The 23,632-nt window shown below is 50.4% G+C and overlaps 1 protein-coding gene across 1 annotated transcript in view; it reads left to right on the forward strand.

The window, feature by feature from the left end:
• Nucleotides 1-23,632, forward strand: part of CACNA1A (calcium voltage-gated channel subunit alpha1 A) — a gene marked incomplete at its 3' end in the record, with an annotated part of 212,417 nt that overhangs the window by 167,942 nt on the left and 20,843 nt on the right. The window contains exons 30-36 of the mRNA XM_080936643.1: nucleotides 4,918-5,001; nucleotides 11,360-11,476; nucleotides 11,758-11,823; nucleotides 11,927-12,042; nucleotides 19,550-19,700; nucleotides 20,215-20,342; nucleotides 22,469-22,565. Of these exons, the coding sequence (XP_080792769.1) occupies nucleotides 4,918-5,001; nucleotides 11,360-11,476; nucleotides 11,758-11,823; nucleotides 11,927-12,042; nucleotides 19,550-19,700; nucleotides 20,215-20,342; nucleotides 22,469-22,565 (759 nt within the window). The remainder of the gene's footprint in view (nucleotides 1-4,917; nucleotides 5,002-11,359; nucleotides 11,477-11,757; nucleotides 11,824-11,926; nucleotides 12,043-19,549; nucleotides 19,701-20,214; nucleotides 20,343-22,468; nucleotides 22,566-23,632) is intronic.

Here is a 23,632-nt window from a genome sequence, read left to right on the forward strand (position 1 = left end):
TGAAGAGCTATGAGGTTAGAAGGGAAGCATCACACCGATATTTCCCACCAGCTTCTGACTGAACTGGAAGCACTTTCTTTCATCTTGATGAGTTAGTCAGATTCCCATTACTGTGACAAAAGACCTGGGGTATCCAGCTCATCAAGCTGGAAAGGTTAATCTTCGGTTCAAAGTTTCAGAACTTTCAGCCCATAGTATTTCAACCTTTGGGCCTATGGCCACTGACCATGGCGGAGCATCCCACAAAGCAGGACACCTACTTCATGGCAACTGGGAAGCCAAGAGCAAGGGAAAAGAGCTGGCTTGCCACAGTGGCCTGAACTTTCTCCTGTGAGAACCTAGCCTCTGCCAATTATGCCACCTAGCCTCTATCCTGTAGGTCTCTGGCACAGCCTCTACCAAACTCTTGCCATATTTCTGATACCATCTATTTGACACCAAAATATTAGGCATTCTGAAACCAGGTAGCATGCACCCCTCAACACCCTGAAGGCTGAAGCAGGATTACAAGTTCAAGACCAACTTGGTTCATAGAGTGAGCCTCAGGCCTGCCATGGCTAGATAGCAAAGCAAAGCCTCAGGAAGGAAGGAAGGAGAGGAGGGAAGGAAAGAAGGAGAGGTAAAGAGGAGGGAGGGAAGGAGGAAGAGTGAAAAAAAATAGCGATTTTGTAGGATTTTAGAAGGCTCACGGATACCTTGGAATTTAGCTTGTGTTGATGGCTGTTTCAGAATGCTGATGGTTAGCCAAACTTTGAAATGCACACTGGAAATTCCAGTCTTGAGGGGCTGAGGTGAGAGGATCAGGAGTTCAAGGTCAGCCTAGGCTCTATGAGACCTATCCCCCTAAAAACAAACAAACAAACAAACAAACTTCTATGCACGGCAGTGTGATGGTGTGGCAGTGTTCACCTGGAATCCCAACAACCTGAAGGCAGAGGAGGTGGGTCTCTGTGAGTTTGAGACCAGCCTGGTCTACACATTGAGCTCCAGACCAACCAAACAGCCAAAGCTACATAGTGAGCTGTCTCAAAAAGGAAACAAACAAAACCCGGCAGCAGTGATGGGGGAGGGGAGGGGAAGGACTCTCAGGACACAACCCAGCCCCCATCCCCTGAATGAAAAAAAGAAAAGAAACACAGAAGGAAAGGACAGGACCCCCCCCTAAATATGGTGGAGGAGAGCATGTATTGTAAAGAAAAGGGAGAGCAAGGCCAGAGGCAGAGACGCCTGGTAGAGTCCGGCGTGGGCATGGCCAGACGGAGCTGGATCGTGTGAAGAGAGGCGGGTAGAGAGACTAAGAGGAGCTGCTGACCAAGAGGGGCAGCCTGGGCCAAGAGAGTAGACAGAAAAAGAGGACAGGTCACCCAGATGGCTGGGTATAGGGAAGGGCAGCCTAGCTGCTGGAGAAGTTTAAGGCAGCGAGCAGGGTATGTTAGCCAGAAAGGGTAAAGACTAAGGGCTGCAGAGAACCTGGCAGCCAGGTCTGCTCGGGTCTATTACATAGGTACCTCATTCATTTGTCCCGGTTTTGGGTTCCCTGACGACCTCCTCATTCACAGAGACCGGCAGTGTCTGTGACCCCACTTCTTTTCACCAGGCCCCATGTCTTACAGGTTACACCACCTCCCTTCCTCCCTTTGTAGCACAGGCTGATGACCCAGACCCATGTAGCGGGAGATCCTCACTCAAACTGTAGGTGGAGTTAGTACGTTAGGGACTTCTTTAAAGTGCCTTGAGGGTGTTTGCACTGTTGGTCGCCTGGTTCATCAGTCCTGTCAGTGCTCCCTGTGGGCTCAGCCAGCCTCCCAGGACACGAGTCCTCCCCTTGTCTTACTGAGATGCCTGAGAGCCTTAGCACCAGAAAAACCTAGACTGGAAGTCTGCCCCTCTTCCACTCGGCCTGTCACCTGGCCGTGATTAGAAGGGGCAGAGTCCCCCGAATGTCAAATGCAGAAATGCACACCAGGAATGCTTCGCCCTTCAGTGGTATGTCTCCCAGATCAACCCTTTGCACTGAGACTTTGCCTGAGGCTTTTCCTCTGAGGGATACCGGTAGAGCCTGACACAGGGTGAGTCTTCCGTGAATACTAGAAAAGGTTTCAATGAAGCTCATTGGGACTGCAGAGACGGTCAGCGTTTGCCACATAAGCATGAACTCAGATCCCAGCACCCATGAAAAAGACATGTAATCTCAGCACTGGGGAGGATTCTCGGGTCCATTAACCACATTGCCCAGCAAGCCACAGGACTGTCTCAAAAGACACCCTCGACTGACCTCTGACATCCACAGGTAGGGCCCAACTTCACATGTGTGCGCGTGTGTGTATGCACACACACACACACACATGCAGGCGCAGCAGCATACCTTAAATTGAAGGTGTCCCAGACCCACCTCCAAAAGTTCCATGTTGTTGGGTAACAGCCCCACATTTTAGTTTTCTGCTTGTGGTTTTATTTTGTTTTTTTAGGTTTGTTTGTTTGTCTGTTTAAGTCTCACTCTGTAACCTAGGGTGGTCTCAAACTCAATTTCCCTGCCTCAGCTTCCTACACTGGGGTTCGGAAGCACTAGCACCATGTACAGCCCAATCTTGTGGGATTGTTGTGGTTTGTTTGTTTATTTGTTTGTTTTGGACAAGGTTTCCCTGTATAGCCCTTGTTAGATTGAAACTCACAGAAATCCTCCTTCTTCTGCCTCCAGAGTGCCAGAATTAAAGGCATGAGCCACCACACCTGGCTTCCAACTTGAATTTTTTAATGAGTTCTGCCAGAGGCTCTGGCTTGAGCAATGGGACACTGTGCCCGCTAGGTACCTGCAGGCAGGAGTCAGGTGTGTTGAGGCAAGAGCACAACCAGAGGTCCCGTGTCTCCTGTGGGTTGCACTATACATGAGAATCACAGAGAATGTGCAGGGATGGTGTCAGCTCCTAGCCTGGCTCCAAACACCTTTCCAACCAAGTGGATGCCAGATCCCTTGATGTCTTTGCACTCACTGGTACTTTTGAGAAAGCACAGATGGAACATTGGCTTCCAGACTGGGAAGAGCCACCCTCTCCTCAGCCATTCTTCCACCGTGTGAGCCTTGACCTCAGGGATTCTAGGGCCTTAGCATTTAGGTCTGGAGCACCAGCGGCTGCATTCCACATGAGGCCTCCAGGTGGCAGCAGAGAGCAGTGACCATAGGCAGGTGGAGTATTGAGCCCAGCAGCTATTCTGTCAGGAACTGCTGCTAGTCCCTGAGCCCAGGGAAAGGAAGATAAGCCTGTAGCGTCCAAATGCCAGAAGTGCCAGTGGGTTCTGAATCCCCTCCGGGCAAGTGTACACCAGCACTCACCTGCTGAGCACCTGCTGTATATCAAACTCAGGCTTCACACATAGTCATCCGATGACCCAGGCAGCTCTGGGGGCTTCCTTGCGAGGCAGACGACTGCCTGAAGGCCAAAGGAGACATTGCTCACTTTTGTCGGAGAGGCTCTCCGGGGACATGAGGCTATGACTGTTGACAAAGAACAGGGATAAGAGTGCAGCCTAATAACATTCTTCCTGAGCCGGTATAGAGCTGGGGCATGTGTCCGTCAAGAGAGGCGGCAGTAATGAGCATCTCCTGAGCCTGTGGCTTCTCTCAACAGAGGCTTTGTGTCAGTCACCAGGGAAGTCCCCCTTGTTACTTGGGGACCCAGTCACCACTTGGAATAGCCAGCTGCTATAAGACTAGGAGAGCTCTGACGTCAGGGCCCGGGAGATGGTTCGGTTTAGTAAGTGATTGCTGTGTACAATGAGGATCTGAGCTCCGACCCCAGCCCCCACGTCAAGCCCTTAACTGCCTGCAACTCCAGCTCCAGGGAATTGGGCACGCACATAGACGCTTGGTTCAGTTTTTAAAAGGCACACAGAAGCCAAGCATGTATGCATCTGCAGTTCCGTTACGGAGATAGAGCCAGGAGGACCCTGCATGGGGCCTAACTGAATCAGTCGGGCCAGAGGAGTGGGAGACCCTGTCTCAAAAACAAGATGGATGTCTCATGAGGAAGGATGCCTGAAGTTGACATCTAGCCTTCAGCCCCATGTGGACATGTATGTGCAGCACAGAGACAGACAGACAGACAGAAAAATAAGAGTCTGTGTGTGTGTGTGTGTGTGTGTGTGTGTGTGTGTGTGTGTGTGGTTTAGAGAACCTTTTATTGGCTGCAGCAGTAACTTTGCTCACAGCTCCCTCAGCAGCCTTGATGCCCCTTGCTACAATGTCCTCTCTTGCTCTTCTTACCAATATCAGGAAATAGAGGCACAGAGAGGTTAAGCCATTTACCCACAGCCACACAGCTCTGGTATTAGAGATAAGATCTGAACTCAGAGGCTGCCTGCTTAGACAGAGGCCTTAAACATAATGGGGCCTTGCATGCAGACTCTGGGCTCCCCTGAGCCTGGTTTCAAATACTGACTGTACCCACCTCTTTGCTGCTGGCCACAGCAGGAGAGCCTGTTCACATTGCAATGTCTTGAGCTGGAGAGATGGTTCAGCAGCTAAGAGCACTGGCTGTTCTTCCAGAGGAGCCAGGTTCAATTCCCAGCACCCACATGGCAGCTCACAATGTCTGTAACTGCAGCTCCGGGGGATCTGACACCCTCACATAGATGTACACACAGACAGATGATTATAAACAAGCACTGCGGTGTCTCTCCGTCACACCTAACCTCTCTTGTGGAGTCAGTGACATTCTGGGGTCTCGAGAGCAGGGGCGGGTCCCCGCATCTCCTCTGGGGCAAGCCAAGCGATCAGAGATCAGGGCTGGAAAGAGGAGGTCTCTGATGGGACAGGCCTTTGCACACAGCTGTCATGCCCTTATATGCCCCTTTCTGGCCTTGCGGGTGAGGGCATAGAGCCCTCTGTCGGCATCTTTGTCTTGTGGGTCCCTGTTCTAGAATTATTTCCGCGATGCCTGGAACATCTTCGACTTTGTGACTGTTCTGGGCAGCATCACAGACATCCTCGTCACCGAGTTTGGGGTAAGTCTCCTGCCAACTTCTCTCTGGGGGACACGGGGCTGGACTCGAGGGAGGCTGGCAGGCACAGCGGGCCAGAACCAGTGCTCAGCTAGTCGCATGGAGGGAGAATGTCAGAGGCATAGTCTAAGACAGGAGTGAGGGTGAAGGTTTTCTGGGTGGTGATTTGGGGGTGCAAAGACAGTTCTTAAGGTCTCAGTGAGGGGAAGAGGTGTGTCCAAAGCCAGGACATAGATCCAGGGCTGAGCAGTGAGCGCCTCCCTGCCTGGTGGCTGGTAATTTATGAATAAATTCACTACATTGAGAACTAATTTAAAGACAAATACTGCTGAATTCCTAATCCAACCAGCCCACAGGTTGTGGTTCACTGCCCCCTGCTGGCCATGGTGGGGATAGCACTTCAAAACCTTAGGATAGTCTCTGGAATAAGCAGCCCTCCACTAGCCCAAGGCAATGAAAATAAGGAAAGGAGGGAGGGGGTGGTTCGGGGCTTTCAGGTCACACTGTAATTATCCCTTTCCGGGTAAATCTAGGGCCACTGAGTCCCCTCTCAAACATTGTCCTTGGCCATGAGCCAGTGAGCCCTGACTTGGGAACCCTCAGGAGACTAAGGAAAGCATAGGAGATCCTCCCAGGGAAGGAAAAACGCTAATCATCGATGCCAGGGTCAGTGGTGGTAGACGCTCCATCCCCCAATAACAATGGGAGTACTAATAACTGGATTTTGGGTGTGGCCCAGCGGCAGAGTCCTGGCTTGGCTTGTGTGAGGCCCTGGGTTTGTCTCCTCACCCCAAAACAAAGACTAAAAACACCCACCGATAATGTGTGCCAAGCACCTCATATGAGTTGATTTCCACTGAGCCACTGAGGATCCTGATCAGTGCGCAAGAGAATTGTCTCAAAGGGTTAAATTGTTCAAGAGAGTGAGGGGTCAAGGATATCTAGGAGAAGGGGCTGGACAAAGGTCAGAGTGGTAGCCAGCAGAGAGCCCTGGGAAGGAGCCTGTCTACCGCTGTCCTCTCCCACCAGAGTCCCTTGCTGACCCAAAATAAAAAAAAAAAAAAATGGGAGAAGAAAATGAGTCCTACCTGGACTCACTCCACATAGGAGGACGCTGACAGCCAGCACCAGGAGGCGAGCACTCACATAAGGCTGGAGTGACTTCTGCAAGCTCTGGAAAGCCCAGAGCAGACTTAGCCATTTCCCACCCCTCCTGCAAGGCTGGCACTGCTGGGCCTTCAGATGGAAGGTCAGGACAGCCTTAAGACAAATGTCCAGTTGGATTCAGTTTCAGGGGAGGTGCCTGCTTCCCGCAGGGTGGTTGAAGTTAGTTAAAACTCCAGGTGCCAGTATTAGTCCATGACCATAATGACCAGGAGCATGGCGACGGGCACACAGGCCTGGAGCTGGAGTAGTTAGAACTTACATGAGGAAGGGAAGGGAAGAAGGGAGGGAGCAGGAGCTACCTGGGAATGACATGGATTTTTGAAACTTCAAAGTTTTCCCAGTGACACACCTCCAATGAGGCCACACCTCTTAATCCTTCCCAAATAGTTCCATCAAATTGGAGGCCAAGCATTCAAATGTATGAGCCTGTGGGGGCCACTCTCATTCAAACCACCACATTACCTGAATTCAATCCCACAGAGGCACTCAAAATAAGTAAGGTGTAGTCTTTTTAAAAAATTAAAGAAGATGGGCTGGGAGGACAATTCAGTGGCAGAGCACTGCGTACAATCCCACAGTGAGGACTTAGGGGCACGGCTCCATGGTGGAGCACACACCTTAAACCCTACCCTACCCACTGGTGAAGACCTGGGGGTGTGGCTCGGTGGTAGAGCTCTGGTTTTGTTTGTGGGAGACTGTACCTGCCCATAGTAGTACATACACCAAAGTCCTTCTCCTGAAGTGCTTGGCACAGAACCTGCCACAAAAAATCAGTTCCCAGTGGTTATTATTACTCCTGTTGTTTTTGGTCCCATGGGTGTGCCTTGATGTGCAGTCAAACTGCCCTAAGACACCATCACTTTGAGGGAAAGATTGGGGAGGGGGGCGTGTATGGCCTGTCCTTACCCTGTACCAGGTGCTGGTAGCTCCTGTCTGGGACCCAGGTAAGGCCACTATCCTTGAGGCTAGAGCCAAGCTGAGTTGGGAGAGCAAGAGAGCAGTTAGCTCCCTGGGACCTGGGAAGCTGAGATGCTAGCACAACCCTGGGCTTTAAGGTGCCCAGACGTGGCCGGGGGCGGGGCTGCCCTGCAGACGTGGCCGGGGGGCGGGGCTGCCGTGCGCGATGGATAATGACTGTGTTTCTTGTCTTGTCTCTTTCATGCCTGCTGTTTAAACTGTATATTGGCGCAACGCCGTCTGAAAAACTCATCCAATCAAAATGCACTATGAAATCCATTTGTTCACCCATGACGTGGTCTGTGTGTCCATACACCAATGACTTACCTCCCAACCCACCGCCACCGCCACCGCCACCCCACTCCCCGCCCGGGAACCGAAACCCATTGGTTTTTTGGCACTGGTTACAAATCCACCTTTAAAAAAAAAAATAAATTAAAAAACGCTGAATCGCCTCCCCAACTGCCCCCGCCCGCCCGTTCCCCCTCCATCTTCAACATCCGCATCTAGAATCCGGTTGGTGTTACTTCTTTCTGAAGTGTAAATGCCTTACATTAACTGTGACTGCCCCGCATGCCCCACCAGCTTTCCTGTGGATGCCTGCGCACCGCCTTCCCCAGCCGCCCCACCTCTGTCTGTCTCCCACCCTCTCTTCCTCCCCTTTCCTAGACCTCCCTCCAGTTGATCTTATTAGATTCTTGATTGGGGCTTCTGCCCTGATGGGTCTGTGTCCTTTGCAAGAAAGGAATGTTCTCCCTCCACTAGGACGCCAGGGTAGACCTGTTTCCTACCTCACTCACAACCCGTGTGCTCTGATCCATCCCAGAGCAGACATGGTGGTGTCGTCATAGAGCTGTGATCTCTGTGTTCCAGAGGTTGAGGCTAGCAGATTGCTGTTTGAGGCCAGTCTGGTCTATGTAGCAAGTTCCAGTCTAGCCAGAGCCACAGTAACCTTGTCCCAAATGAACAGAGAATGAACAAGCAAAGACACCCAATATTAACCCCACGCACACGCACACACACACACTCACTATTTCAGCCCCTTTTGTGTGCCACACCTACTCCCACCACACTTCCTACCCCCCTTCACAGCCTTCAGTTGCTGTGATTCCCCCATCTTTGCCCTCTGTCCACCTTCATGGAAATACCCTGAGGGACCTCCAGTAAACATGCATTTATCCACCAGACACCAGTGGGTCCCTGTTAGGTGCCACTGATAAAGGGGCAAATTGTAGCCCTCCTCCATCACTTCCCTGCTTGGCTACTGTCAGTAGGGGGAGGCAGACTTTAGACCCCATTTCCACTTGAAACTGTAACTTGACTGCTGGAAGAACAGCCAACATTAGCAAGGCATTCCAGGCTCCCAGCCCTATGGCCAGGAAGAGGATGCGGAGGTCAAGGCCTTCAAGTGAGGGGACTTGGGTATAGCATGTGGTGGGAGGGAGGGCTGGGCAGTAGGAAGATCTGGGAGAACTTGGATCAGGCACACTCCTGGGACTGATTAGACTGATTCTATTGCTGGAAGCGGGTGTCAGGGAGCCCTGGTGGGAGATGCTAGTGGGGAGGTAGAGAGTGGTAGGAGGGCCTTCCGCAGGGCCTGGGGAAGGGTAGGACTGTGTGTCTCTGAAAGCTACAGATGGAAGTTGGAAGTGGGAAGAGGCTGGGGTTATGGGGAGAACATCTCTAGCCAGTTTGATCCGAGCCACTCTTTAGATTCTCCAACAGAGCCCCAGTCGGGGCCTGGGGCTTGACAGAGGGGTGGGAGGGAAGCAGATTAGCAAGTAGCAAAGACTTAGAATCTAGGGTGAGTGGGTCTTTCTACAAACCCAAGGGACACCTGCCCATGAGCATGTCACTGGGGAGAGCACAAGGACCAGGATGCCACACACCTGAGCCTGCATCTGCTGCTGCTGCTGCTCAGTAGGGGTCTGAGTAGAAAGAGGATGCCTCTTGGAAGTTCTGCGTGCTAACAGGACTCCATGCAGACTCTGGAGGATCAGATAAGGCCTAAGACCCCTGACTTCTCTGGTCCCCACCCCTCCTCCCTCATGTGTGCGCATGCTCTGCAGCTACTAGATCCCTGCTTCTGCATGTACCGGTTTGCCCCTGCCCCAAACTGCTCCCAGGAGCCCTCTGCATGTTTGGCCGAGCCCACATGTTATGATCCACCCCATGGAAGGGATGGCTTGTTCTCTGGGGGTTGAGGGAGAGGGTCGGGAATCCTTCTTGGTCAGGGGTCCCTTCCCCAGGAAAGCTTGGTGGCCAGGCAGGACCAGGCATCAGGTCAGCGGGGCATGGTGGCTGACTCTTAGCTAGGTTTGCAGGCTTATGTGAGACTCTTAGGACAGGCTCACAAGGGCTGGGCCTAAGAGTGTCCTGATGTAGGAGTCCAAGGCCGTTCCCCGTGCCAGAAGCCCATGGACCAAATCTTTTGCCCCAGAGGCCTCTTACCAGCCTCAGAAATCCTTTGAGCTCCAGTCACTGCCTCTCTGCTTCCAAGCCAGAGCGCGAGCACGGGTCCTGTAAAAGGATGCCCCTGGGAAGCAGGCAAAGACAACGCATAGTGTTGACCTCCTTCAATCCCAGCACGTGGGAGTCTGAGGCAGGAGGGTCTCAAATTCAAGACCAGCCTGGACGTAAATAAATAAATAATTCACTGTGCAGATGGGGACGCATGAGAGGCCAGAAGGATGCTCTTCCAAGGCCACTTCTCCGTGCATCTCTGGTCATTAGGCCTCATTCCGTCTTGCCATGTGATGTGTCTCCAGAATTACTGCAGATCTTTAGACTGGGGCACCAGAGAGCTCCCACCTAGCCAGAGACCCCATTCCCTCCTGCCTCGTGCCTGCTGCTAGTGACCATGTGGTGGTCCCCAGGCAGAAAACTCAAAATGCTCTGTAGGCCAATCACCAGAGAGCCTGGGAAACTGGAAAGCATAAAGCCAGACTCCAGGGGACAGCTATGAGAGACCTGGGGGAGCCAAAAAAAAAAAAAAAAAAAAAAAAAACAGAATGGTGGGCAAAATCGGATTTTAAAATTAGCAACTTTGTATTTAAAAACAAAACCGCTTTGGCCCAACAAATTACTCTCATTGGCTATATTGGGTCACATCATCAATCTCCCCTTAAGCCCCCTGGAGAGTCCTGGGCCTTGCCCACAGTTTCCAGCCATTTTCCCACTAACAGCCTGGGTGGGAGGCTAGAGGCAGTGACTAGACCTGGGTTTGGAGGACAGGTAGGGCCCACCTAGGGAAGTCCAGGGGCCAAGAATAGCCTCATCTCCCCATCCACAGCACCGGCCCCTTGGTAGGCCGATCAGAGCTCACTCGCCCTGGGAGCTGAGACCTTCCTGCTTCCCGCAGGCCTGGTCCCGAGACACCACCCAGCCCCAGAAGCTGAGAAGCCATCCCTGAGAGGGGGGAAAAGGGCCCCTAATGCATCTTCTCCGACTCAGCGGGCAGCGAGGACTCACCCTGCAGCCGAACAGCCCCAGCTCCCTCCCGTCCTCCCCATTCCCGCTCGCCAAGGGGGTAAGAAAAGATGCCCTTCCGCTTCTCCCCATTGGCTCCAGCCGCTGCTCCTCTGGGCCGTGGGGTGAGGTCAGGGCGGGCAGGAGCGGGTGGGCAGCTCGGCAGGGCAGGGCAGGGCAGGGTGCCCGGTGAGTCCCAGGACAGATGCATTTCTGGCCCCGAGCGTAACATGCCCTCGGAACCGCACTTGCCCCCTAGGCCTGCGTGTGCTGGCGCCCTTCCCCCACCCGCCCGTGTCTGTGCTTTGTACTCTCGTGCTGGGTTCTGCAACTTGACCCGCTTGTGTCCTACCGTCTCAGTGCATTTGGTTGTTGGGAGAAATAAAAACCATCTCGATTTTTTTCCTGATTGGATGATTCGGATGTATTATTTTCTTTTCTGTGCTCTTTTGTTCTTTCCTCCCCAACCCTGTTCCTTTCTTTTCCTCCCCTCCCCACACCTTTTCCCCACTTGTGAGTGGGCTTGGCTGGGTGGGCTGAAGCTTTTGAGTTGATATCTCTTCCTTCCCCTCCCCCACTCCTTTTTTTTTTTTTAAGTTTCCCTCTGCTCCATTGCATTAACAGTGCTTTCTCTCCTCTCCCTCCTTATTTGGGGTGTGGCTTGCTTTTGTTCCTATTGGTTGGCTTCGTGTAGGGGCCTCTGTGAGTGTTGACTACTCTAAGCTCCTCAGGGTGGGTGGATGGTCACCTTTCTTCCTCGTCTCCTCAGAATAACTTCATCAACCTGAGCTTTCTCCGCCTCTTCCGTGCTGCCCGACTCATCAAACTCCTCCGCCAGGGTTACACCATCCGCATTCTCCTCTGGACTTTTGTGCAGTCCTTCAAGGTGAGACACAGCCGTCTCTACTGCTGCTGGTCCCGGCCAGAACGGACCCGACCCCCCCCCCCCCCAGCTCCCGGTGAAATGAGAAAACCGCACTGAAAATGCTTCGGTGATAGATAGGTGGCCATGAGCAAGGCTCTTGTCTGATGTCTACACCCAGTGTCTACCGAGCTCAGAAGGCCCTGTCCCAAGCCCCAGTAGCCTGGGGCACGTGATCACCTGACCCAGTTCACACAGCTCTAGGTGTGCACAGCGCCCTTCCTCACTGCCTTCCCTCCCGCCAGGCCCTGCCTTATGTCTGTCTGCTGATCGCCATGCTCTTCTTCATCTACGCAATCATCGGGATGCAGGTGATCCTTCACCCTCGGGGTACCGGGGCTGCGGGAGGAAGCCTATGGCCAAGGGAGCCAAGGCGGCTGTGGCTGCCCCCATCGTCACCCCCCAACTCTCCAGGTATTTGGCAACATCGGCATTGACGGGGAAGATGAGGACAGCGATGAGGATGAGTTCCAAATCACTGAGCACAATAACTTCCGGACCTTCTTCCAAGCGCTCATGCTTCTCTTCCGGTGAGGGGCATGGGGCAGTTGTCCTTCTGTTTGGGTTGGGTTCAGACCTGTTTTCATCCTGCGTGTTCAGTACTGTTCTGGCTGAGGATGTGGTCCCTCGGACTCTCCAGTTGAGGTGAAGTTAAGTACTGCCCAAAGTGCTTTCGGACAAGAATCCCAGACCGGCTAGAAGCATAGAAGGAATGTTACTGGTATTGTCTAGTTGAATCCTCCTGACCAGCTTTTGAGATGGACGACTCCTGAGACCCTCTCTTACATGTGCTTGGAACAGCAATCTGTGTCCCCCAAAGGAACACATTAACAAAACAAGACAGCTCTTTTCATAAAAAGCAAGCAGTAAGACCCAAGCGATCTAGCCAAGGTAGCTTCTGTCTTTTTATCCTTGGCATAGATATTGACTGTGTTTCATCCCATTGGTGACAGCCGCTTCACAAGCTGATGTGATTAGCCAGTCGGTGCAAAGGGACAAGAAAAATCAGAAAACATGAGCTCTTGCTGGGCTGACTGCTTTTAATAGAAGAATAAAAGTGTTTCTTATAATTTCCCCCTCTGTTATACTCCCTCCCCAACTTAGCCAGCATATGCTGACCATTGGAAGTTTCCAGTAACAGTAATCTATTGTTATAATAAGTTATGGCTTACGCATGGTCCAAGGTCAGCCCACCTTCCTAGAGAAAGTCCCTTAAGCATTTGATGGACCTGGCCGGGCTGCGATGTGAGGTCTTCACCCTAGATAGAACAGTCTATTCCCCTGAAGAGGAGTTTTGTCTCAACAGTCATTTACTGCTTGTCTTAGCTTGGGTCTCCATTGCTGTGATGGAACACCATAACTGAAAGCCAGAAGGGAGAAAAAAGGGATTCTTACACTCCCATGTCAGAGTTCATCATGAAGCAAGTCAGAGCAGGAACCCAAAGACAGGAGCTGCTGCCGAGGTGTCTTAGGGTCACTATTGCTGTGATGAAACACTGTGACCACATCCACCACGTTCACTTCCACAGCACTGTTCATCATGGAGGAACTCCAGACAGAAATGCAAACAAGAAAGGAACCTAGAGGCAGGAGCTCATGTAGAGGACATGGAGGAGTGCTGCTTACTGGCTTGCTCCCCCTGGCTTGTTCAGCCTGCTTTTGACCCAAGATGGTACCAACCACAAGGAGCCAAGCCCTCCCCAGTCAGCCACTAATTAAGAAAATGACCTATAGCTAGATATTATGAAGGCATTTTCTTTTTATATGTATAAATAGATTTGTTTCCTTTCTTTTTTCCCTACTAGTTCCCCCTCCCTTCTTCCCAGTCCCTCCCCACCACCTCTCCCTACATCTACTTCTATGGTGTATCAAGTTGCAGTAAGACTAGGCACCTCCCCTCATATTGTGGCTAGACAAGGAAACCTAGTATGAGAAAAAGGGTTCCCAGAAGCAGGCAAAAGAGTCCGAGACAGCCCCTGTTCTCACAGTTAGGAGTCCCATAGGCAGGCCGAGCCGCACAACTATAACACTGCAGAGGACCTAGGTGAGTCTTATGCAGGCTCCTGGTTGTCAGTTGAGTCTCTGGACCCCCAGGTTGGTTGATTCTGTGGGTCTTCTTGCAGTGTCCTTGACCTTTCTGGTGCCTGCAGTCCTCCCTTTCACTTCTACAGGATTCCCTCAGCTCTGCCAGTGTCTGCCTATGGGTTTCTGTTTTCATCCGTTGCTGGGTGAAGCCTCTCTGATAACAGTTGGGCTAGGCACCAGTCTATGAGTATAGCAGGATATCATTAGGAATCATTTTCTATCCTAGGTCTCTGGGCTGCTGAGCCTCTGGTTCCTGGCTCTCCAGGCAGTATCAGGAGTGGGCTCCTCTTCTGGCTTTGGTCTCAAGCTGGACCAGTCATTGGTTGGCTGCTCTTATAACTTCTGTCTTCTTTACTCCAGCACACCTTATAAGCAGGACAAATGATAGGTCACAGGTTTTGTGACTGGGTACAGGTGATGGCCAGTCAGGCTCTGCATCCCCACTGCTAGGAGTCTTTGGTACACCCTCATCAATTCCTGAGAGTCTCCATTGCACTAGATTTCTAACTTGTCCCAGAGATGCCCCCCATTCCAGTTGTCTCACCCAGTATTTTCTCCCTCCATCCTCCCCACACCTGATCCATCCTAGTCCCTTACCTGCCCCCTGACTCCCATCCACCAGTGACATCTGTTTCCCATTCACAGGGAGGGAGATTCATGCCCCCCCCCCACCTTGAGCCCTCCTTGTTAGTTTCCCTGAGTCTGTGGATTGTAACATCGTTGTCCTTTACAGCCAATAGCCACTTATAAGTGAGTACATTCCATGTTTGTCTTTCTGGGCCTGGGCTAATAGAGGTATTTTCTTAATTGCTGTTCCCTCCTCTCGGGTGGCATTAGCTTGTGTCAAGTTGACATGAAACTATCCAGAAGATGCTATTTTATTACTCGCTCTGCTGAATTGGTAACACTATGATCACTTAGGAAACTAACCAAAGATCAGGACCCCCCCCCAAAAAAAAAAAAAAACTTCCACGTATGTCTCAGTCAGGGTTTCTAGTGCTGTAACATAACACCATGACCACAAAGCAAGTTGGGGAGGAAATGGTTCATTTGGCTTACACTTCCAGATCACACTCCATCATGGAAGGAAATCAGGACAAGAACTCAAGCAGGGCAGAAACCTGGAGGCAGGAGATGATGCAGAGGCCATGGATGGGTGCCACTGACTGGATGGCTTCCCTTGGCTTGCTTAGTCTATTTTCTTATTGAAGCCCGGACCACCAGCCCAGGCACGGCACTACACACAATGGGCTGGACCCTCCTCCACTGATCACTAGTTAAGAGAATGCCTTACAGCTGAGCTCATGGATGTCCTTTCTCAGTAGAGGTTCCCTCCTTCCCGATAGCTCTAGTGTCAAGCTAACATAGACTGGCCAGCACAGGGGCTGGAGAGATGGCTCAGTGATTAAGAGCACTGCCTGCTCTTCCAGAGTTCCTGAGTTCAATTCCCAGCAACTACATGGTGGCTCACAACCATCTGTAATGAGATCTGATGCCCTCTTCTGGTGTGTCTGGGGACATGTATAGTGTACTCATATATAATAAATAAATAAATAAATAAAAAGATTAGCCAGCACAGCATGTCTAGCCTCTAATAAGGATGGGGCTGCTAAAAAGCACAAAGATATTTTGGGCCTTTAGCTGCAACAACAACAACGACAATGTTGTTTGGCTGGTTTTACCCTACACTGCCTACCTCCTGTTCTTGCCGTGAAGAGGTGACACTAAATACTATTGTGAATTTGTGGCAACAACCAATCTGGCTCCTGCCAGCTGGATTGGCTGTATCAAGTGTGGTAGTTTTGGACTACCCATCCAGAGAGCACAAGTGACCTCTACTGCCAAATGTAGAGAAGGAAGGGACCTTCAGTGTGTGGGAGGAGATATGAGGGAGAAGTAAAAGCAGGAGAGATTAGCCTAGGCAGGGAACCAGAAGCCAGAATCCATGTCCAGATCAAAGTTCTTTAGAATCTATAAATGGGCTCACAAGACACCCATGTAATGGGCTCCTCCTTGCTTTTCCTTTGGCCTGCATGGCCTGATTCAACTATGATGAGCCCAGGGCTTATTTTCAGGCTAATAGCTGTTGGGTTAGCTAGAATCTCAGTGTGAGGTCCCTCCCAGAAAAGAAAGGTGGTAGTGGCGGTGGTGGTGCACACCTTTTATGCCGGCACTTGGGAAGCAGAAGTAGGTGGACCTCTGAGTTTGGGGCCAGCCTGGCCTACAAATAGAGTTCCCCATCTCAAATAAATAGGAACTAGAGATATGGCTCAGCAGTTAAGAGCACTGGCTTGCTCTCCCAGAGAGCCTGGGTTCAATTCCCCGACCCTCATTGGCAGCTCACACCTGTCTATAACTAGATTCCAGGGGATCTGACCCCATTGCACAGACACATGTGCAAGCAAAACACCAAATGCACACAAAATTTAAAAAACATTCAAAACAAACAGGAAGGCCTGAGCAGCACTTTGTTTGAAACAGGATCTCACTATGTAGCTCTGGCTGTCCTGGTACTCACTCTGTAGACAAGGCTGGCCTTGAACTCAGAAAGGTCGGCCTGCCTCTGCCTTCTGAGTTCTAGGACTAAGGGCATGCGCCACTGCGCCACCTCAGAGTCTGCAAGTGTGACCCCTTGCTCTTCTGTTGGGCAGCTAAGACCATGCAGAAGGCCAACATTGATCACTTCCTTTGCTTTTGTTTGGTTTTCCTCCTGTCAAGCCCAGTGAAGGGTCTGGACCACAGTGTCCACTTGGGTTTGAGAGGGACCTGTAGCTCCTTTAGTGATTGTTCTATCTCGATGAGGACAAGTCAGAGGCCTTGCTTGGACGGGGCTTCACTGAAAGCATGGAGACTCTATGTGTTGACTCCTCTGTAGGCAGGACACTGGTTAGAATCACTGGTTGGGTCTCCATGACCTCCCTGAACAAGGGAGCAGGTGACTCCCCATAGTTACAGGATACTTTTAGAGATGCCCATAGTGCCCTGGAATCTAGTTGACCTGTAAGGAGTGGGGATATATTGTTTTTTGATCCCTCTGTCCACACCAGTATAGGTGTCCCAATATGGCTACTGAACACCCAAGAGGGCATTACACCAGTCAGGTATTTTAACTACTGTGTTTGCCTGGACAAAACAACCCACTTTTACAAGAAGCATGGATTAGGTCTCCATGTTTGTTCTTTTTTAAGCCAGTCCTTATGATTAGTAGTTCCATTGATTTAAACAGACACTTGACATCAGTGCCTTGAACTTTGACCTTAAAATGTTGATGTTACATGCATAATCTCTGTCTCATCTTTTACAAACCTTAAGTAACTAACTCAGGCTTTCAAGTTTTCTTATCCATTCTGGAAGGACCCGGCCATCTTACTTTTCATTCACAAAGCCTCCTTTAACTGAGACATTTCAGTTTCCACCTACTAATGTTCCTTTTGCCTATCAGTTTTCTTTCCCAACACCATAAAACACAATGACTCTAACAGATAAGTTTGCCGCCTGTTGGGAGAATGTTTTCCCTGGGAAAAGACTAAGCAATAACAATGCACTTTTCATAAGGTTTCAATAACAAACCAAGTCACCTGGGGGACAAATGACTTTGCAGGGCTTGTTCACAAAACATGGTGGAGGCCTTACTGACAAGAGCTTGGGTGACCTAAAGCCACACTGGGAAGTCTGCTCTCAGAATGGACAATGGCTTCCCCACAGCCTCATAGGGGTCTCTCTCTCTCTACCCCAGCTCCTCCCCAAGGTCTCAGGGCCAAGTGCAGTAAGCTCACAGCTGGCTGGGAGGAGGGGCAGGTACTCAGTGAGGGTCCACTCTGTGAAGGAGCGTCAACCGTGGTCAACTCCAGCAGTCATGATCTTTTAAAAGATTTAGTTGTTTATTTATTGGTGTGTGTGTCAGCAGGCACACGCACATATGCACCTCTGTGTTTGTATGCACACCAGATGCATGCACTAGCTCTCAGAGGTGAATAGAGACTTCAGAGCACTGTCTGTGTTCTGAGTTAGCACTGCAGGATGTATTAAGGCCTTGCTAGCAGCAGGAGATCCACCTCTAATGGACTGAACTCTGGACAGCCTCGAAGACATTGTTATATAAAAGGCCTTTTATCAAGTCAATTCCCACATTCTGAAACCTCTTATCTGATGTAGGAATTATCTGAGGAAACCATTAGCTAAGCAATTATCAGCCATTACAGGAACTCTCAGTTTGCCACAAGTGTCTTACAGCTGAGGTCATGCAAAGGCTCTGAAATTCCCAAGGAAGATCAACCCCATAAATCTTAAATAACAGTCACTGATAATTTACAAAAGATTGCTACAAAGCCTAAGTGGCCATCACTTCAGAGTAAATGCTCTAGGGAATGGCTCTTCTAAAACTCCACTTCAGAGCACCCAGACCTGCAGTTACTGTGAGCTTCCAGTGTGGGGCCAGGAACTAAACTCTGGTGTCCTACAAGAGCAGCAAGCCTTTGTTGTTTTGTTGTTACTTCTTGAGGTTATAACATACTCATATCATTTTCCCATTCTCTGTTCTTCCTCCAGATCCTCCCTACGTCCTTCCTTACTCTCTTTTAAATTTATGGCCTCTTTTTTCATTGATTGTCCTTATTTACATATGTATACTCCTAAATAGAAAAGTCCTGCCTGCTCAGTCTGTGTAAGGTTGCCTGTGTGGGTGTTGACTATGTGGTATCGGATAACCTATCAAATGTGCTCTTCCCCGAGGACACTCTTTCTCACGTTCTCAGCCTCCCTTAGCTGCCTGTGGTTCTCTGTGCAGGGCTGAAGCCTCCCACCTGGCCTGCACTATCCACAGGCAGCTAAAAAGGTTTGCTGGCTTTTGGGGGGAGATTTGGTTTGGGTTTTTTTTTGTTTTGTTTTGTTTTGTTTTTTGAGATTTTTTGTTTTGTTTATTTGTTTGTTTTTGAGTCGGGTTTTCTCTGTGTAGTCCAGGCTGTCCTGGAAATCGCTCCATAGACCAGGCTGGCCTCAGTCTCAAGATCTGCCTGCCTCTGCCTCCCAAGTGCTAGGATTAAAGACATGAGCCACCAGGTCCAGCTAGATGTTTGGTTCTTAATCCTGGCTGCGTGCAGGATGTTCCTTGAGCCAACAGATGCTGGCTGATTAGCTAGTGTGTCCCACATGTGGAGTGGGAACTAGGCTACAGCTAAGAAGGAAGAGGAAAAGTATAACACTGCCTGTAGAGGAACTACTAAAGAGGATGAGACAAGCAGGGTTCGGAGAGAGTGGGAAACGGCGTGGTGATGTTCACCTGAAGTCAGAAGGTGCAGTCAGGAGGACTAGGAACTTAAGACCAGCCTAGGATACATAATAAAACCCTATAAAAGAGCCAGATCCTGGGAGGGACATCGAGGCAGAACACACAGTCAGAGCAGACGCCCTGAGGCAGGAACATAACTGATGTGCTTGAAGACAAGGAAGAGTCTGGCACACCAGAAGCAGCAACCCGGAGACAGAGCATTATGAGACGGGCCCTCGGAGAGAAGCGAGTTTTTGAATCACACAGGTGTCCTCCAATGACCGCCGTCAACAAGAGCCTCCCAGCCCACTTTCAGTGATTGCTGTGGACTTCCTTTTATTTTTCTTACCTTTACAGAATTTTAGTGGGTGCACCTGTCATGGAACATAGGAGATCAAGGACAACTTGTGGGAGTCTCTCCTTTTTATCATGTGGGTCCCAAGAGTCAAACTTGGGGGGGATGGGCAGGCCTTGTGACAAGAACCTGTGCTTACTGAGTCACCTCACTGACACTTCCCGTGGACATTTAAGGCACAACAGGCTTGAACACAACACTCTGAGCATTTAGAGAAAGCGATGGTCCCCTGGGACTTGAGCCCATGACTGGCTCAGTCCTTACCCTTCTGGGGGGGCAGTAGTGTCCATTTGGGGCCAGAGTCCAGGTCACTGACACTGCGTATCCTCAGGAGCGCCACAGGGGAAGCGTGGCACAATATCATGCTGTCCTGCCTCAGCGGGAAGCCGTGTGACAAGAACTCCGGGATCCCCACAGCGGACTGCGGCAATGAGTTTGCATATTTTTACTTCGTCTCGTTCATCTTCCTTTGCTCATTTCTGGTGAGTCTGCACACGGCGAGAGCCATGTCTTCACCCCCGACATGGACTCGGGCCAATGCATCTCTACAAAAAGTGACTTGTGTAAAGTTGCTCCTTCCTTGCCACTGACATATTGTCTCCCACGTGGTGACATCTGGACGGGTGGCTGTGGGTCTGTGTACTATAGGATGTTAAGGAACACCATGGCTCCCTTTTTCTGAGCCGGTAGCAGACACTGCCTCCTGCAGAGGAACTGGACCCCAGGGAGAATCTGAATTTAGCCATGGTGGGAGGATTTGGACTATAGCAGGCACTGACTTTGCCCCAGCTCTCGTAATACCTCCAACTGTGCCATTTCCCTCAGGCTTTGACTCTGTGTGTGTCTCTCCATCGTTCTCTCTCCCCTTTGTCACTGGCTTCCACTCTCATTGGCCTTGGGAATGGGTATCTTTTGTGCCGGTTTCCTTTCCTCGCCTGGTCTCTTCCTCCTTACCCCTACCCCTACGGTTTCCTCTCTACTCCCATTGGCCCCCAGATGCTGAATCTCTTTGTTGCTGTCATCATGGACAACTTCGAGTACCTCACCCGAGATTCCTCCATCCTGGGCCCCCACCACCTGGACGAATACGTGCGTGTCTGGGCAGAGTATGACCCTGCTGCCTGGTAAGAAGGCATCTCAAAACTTCTGGCTCGTATTGTCTACCTCCTCCTGAAACTGGGACAAGAATGAAATCAGGTCTCAGGTGGGGACACTGAGTCATAGGATCTCAGCAGGGACCACATGAGTGAGTCCAGGGTAGGAATCACGACTCTTACCACCCCAGGTCAGGCACATTACACCCCTTGCCTAAGCCCAAGCCTTTCTAGATGGAGGTAGTCAACTATGAAGATACCAAGGATCCCCGACCCCCCACAACTCCTCTGGTCTCTTATGGGGAGGCCTCTGGGTGGTAGCCTGCATTAAGGACCTCTGGCTGTCATTCACCAGACAGCGTAGAGGCAGCACTGGCCCACCTTAGCACATGCCAGGGTCAGAGCGGCAGTATCCAGTTCAAGACTTAGAGCAGGCTTGGACATCGTAGCACATGTGGGCTGTCCTAGCACTCAAAAGGCTGAGGCAAAAGAATTGAATACAGGGCCAGTCTGGGCTGCAAGTGATGTTGTTTTAAAAAACAAATCAAAATTAGGCATGGTGGCACACACCTTTCATCCCAGCAAACAGGAGGCAGAGGCAGATGGATCTCTGAATTTAGGCCAACATGATCTGCACAGTACTTTCTAGGCCAGACAAAACTACATAATACATGAGACTGTTAAAAAAAAAAAAAAAAAACTGGCATGTGGCACACAGAGAGTTTCAGAATAGTCAGGGCTACACATAAAAACTCTGTTTCAAAACTCAGTGATGGCGATAGTAGTAGTAGTAATCATAGTAGTAGTAATAGTAGTAGTAGTAGTAGTAGTAATAGTAGTAGTAAGAAGAAGAAGCTCACAAAAAGAGACAAGCATGGTGGTATACAACTATAATCCCAGCTTTTAGGAAACTGAGGCAGAAGGATCAGGAGTTTTGAGGATCATTACCCCACTTCAGAATAAAATTTTGGGGCTAGCAAGACTGCTCAATGTGTAAAGGCGCTTGCTACCTAGCCTAACTGTGTGCATCTAATCACCAGCACCCACTCATATGATGAGAAGGAACTCCCACAAATTGTTTTCTCTCTCCCCCTCCCCCACACACACGGTGTAATTTCTTAATGTAAAAGTGGGTATGGAGATATAGCTCAGTGGTAAAGTACACTTGCTGCCCTTGCAGAGAAAGAACCCGGTTCGGTGTCTTAGACTCCAGCTCCAGGGGACCCTATGACCTCTTCTGGTCTCTGTGGGAACCTACCTTACATGTACTTAAGTAAATAGTACATTTCTTATTAAAATAAAAATGTCAAGGCCTAAGAATGTGGCTGGGTGGCAGACTCTTGCCTAACCTATTTGAGGCTCTTAGCTCCATCTCCTACACCTTGAAAAATAAAAGCCTTAGGGCAGATCAAACAGGAATGGGGGAGGGGCGCTTGCATCCTACCCATGAAGGCAAGGTTGAGTTTTCCTATCTCACTGAACCCCCACACACCCTCCGTAACAAACAGGAGTTCACACAGCATCTTAGATTACATAGAGTGTACTGAGGCAGTACCTCTGAAGGGGCAGAACATTCTAGTTCGTTCTGGGCACAGGGCTACAGGAGCATTAGTGGGGGAGGGGGTCCCCTAGTGGTCTGTGCTCCACTTCCTTTGGCCTCAGCCCTGGAGGAGCGGCCCACAAGAAAATGCAGAGAGCTGTCTGTCTGTCTCTCCCGTGGCTGCAGCCCCAGACAAGCCCTCCTTGAGTTGGAGAGGCTTGGGCAAGGCGTGTTGCCGGGGCTGGTTTGAGGACCTTTTTTAACTCTTCCTTTTTGATTTTAGGTCACTACCGTGGGATGCTGCCCCCTCCTCTAGGCCACATACCCACTCACACCAGTGTAGCCCATGTAAATGGCAAAGGAAACAGATGCAGAAAGGAGTCCCGGTAGAAAAGCACTGCCTAGAACCTGCAGCAGCCATCCTCATAAAAACCTCTGTCCCTGAGGGCGGGCGCACATATCTGTGAACGCACCGAAGACTTTATTTGTCCCAAGTCCCCACCCCCTCAGACGAGGAGGCCTCAGCCTCATCTCCCTGGTCTCACTGTGTGCTTGGGGAGCCCTTTTCATGGGGACCAACCCGGGACCTCCACTAACCCCTTTCTTCTCCTTTCAGCGGCCGCATTCACTATAAGGACATGTACAGTTTATTGCGAGTAATATCGCCCCCTCTCGGCTTAGGCAAGAAATGTCCTCATAGGGTTGCTTGCAAGGTTTGATTTCCACTAAAACCTGCTAGCATCGACTGAATGAGTGTGGCTTGGGGTCTTCCATATATATATTTCATATATATATATATATTTATCAAAAACAGAGCCATCTCTCTCTCTTGCATTAAATTAGCAAACTCTTAGCCTCCAGAATGCGGCCATGCAGGCTCCACGAAGCATGGGAATTACCTCTCTGTTCCTTCTGAACATCTGTGCTTGCTCTTAGCTGAAGCTGCCCATCCCGTGGTCTCAATGACACCCCCAAATCAGACGCATCCCTTGGGGGAGTTGTAATTCTGCATTTCCCTATCCCAACTCCCTCTTCCCCACTCCCTGCCTCCAGAAGCCTCCAGCCCTCCTTCCCACCAGTCATGACCTGCCCTAGCTCCCCACCCAGGCCCCCTCAGAGACCAGCCTCAGTCCAACCAGACACTCAGCCCCTGGACAATAAGATCCTCCAGCTCTGCACCTACCTGAGCCACAGCTTGGAGCCCAAGTGGAATCTGACTGTTTCTCTTTTCTCTCTCTCTCTCTCTGCCTGCTTATAAGCAGTGAAATAATCATTTTTAATTACCTTTTCTTCCATTTTTCCTCCTCTTTTTCATTTATTTAAAATATCCATTTTATTGTTCTCTGCCTCTTTCTCTATTTTTTCGGCTCGTGTGTTTTTTTTTTTTTTTTTTTTTTACTTCTTTTTCTGTTCCTTCTCTGCCTTTCCCCTCACCCTTTTGGTTCTCTGCCCCACCCACCCGTCCTGTTTTTGTTTTTGGTGCTGCCAGGGGTCGCATGCCTTACCCGGACATGTATCAGATGCTGAGACACATGTCCCCGCCCCTGGGTCTGGGGAAGAAGTGCCCGGCCAGAGTGGCTTACAAGGTAGTCTATCCTTGCCAACACCGATGTCCCAGAGCTGGGGATTTTTCAGTGGTGACTACAACACCCAAAGAGTCTTCTGCCAACGTTCCTCTTCTTTTTTTTTTTTTTTTTCTTTTTCTTTTTTTCTTTTCTCGAGTAACTGAGTCATGAACGTCCCTCGACTCTCAGCAGCGCGCTGTGTCCTTTCTGATGAG

This window comes from Micromys minutus (assembly GCF_963924665.1).
Source record: "Micromys minutus genome assembly, chromosome: 24".
NCBI classification, from domain to species: domain Eukaryota; kingdom Metazoa; phylum Chordata; class Mammalia; order Rodentia; family Muridae; genus Micromys; species Micromys minutus.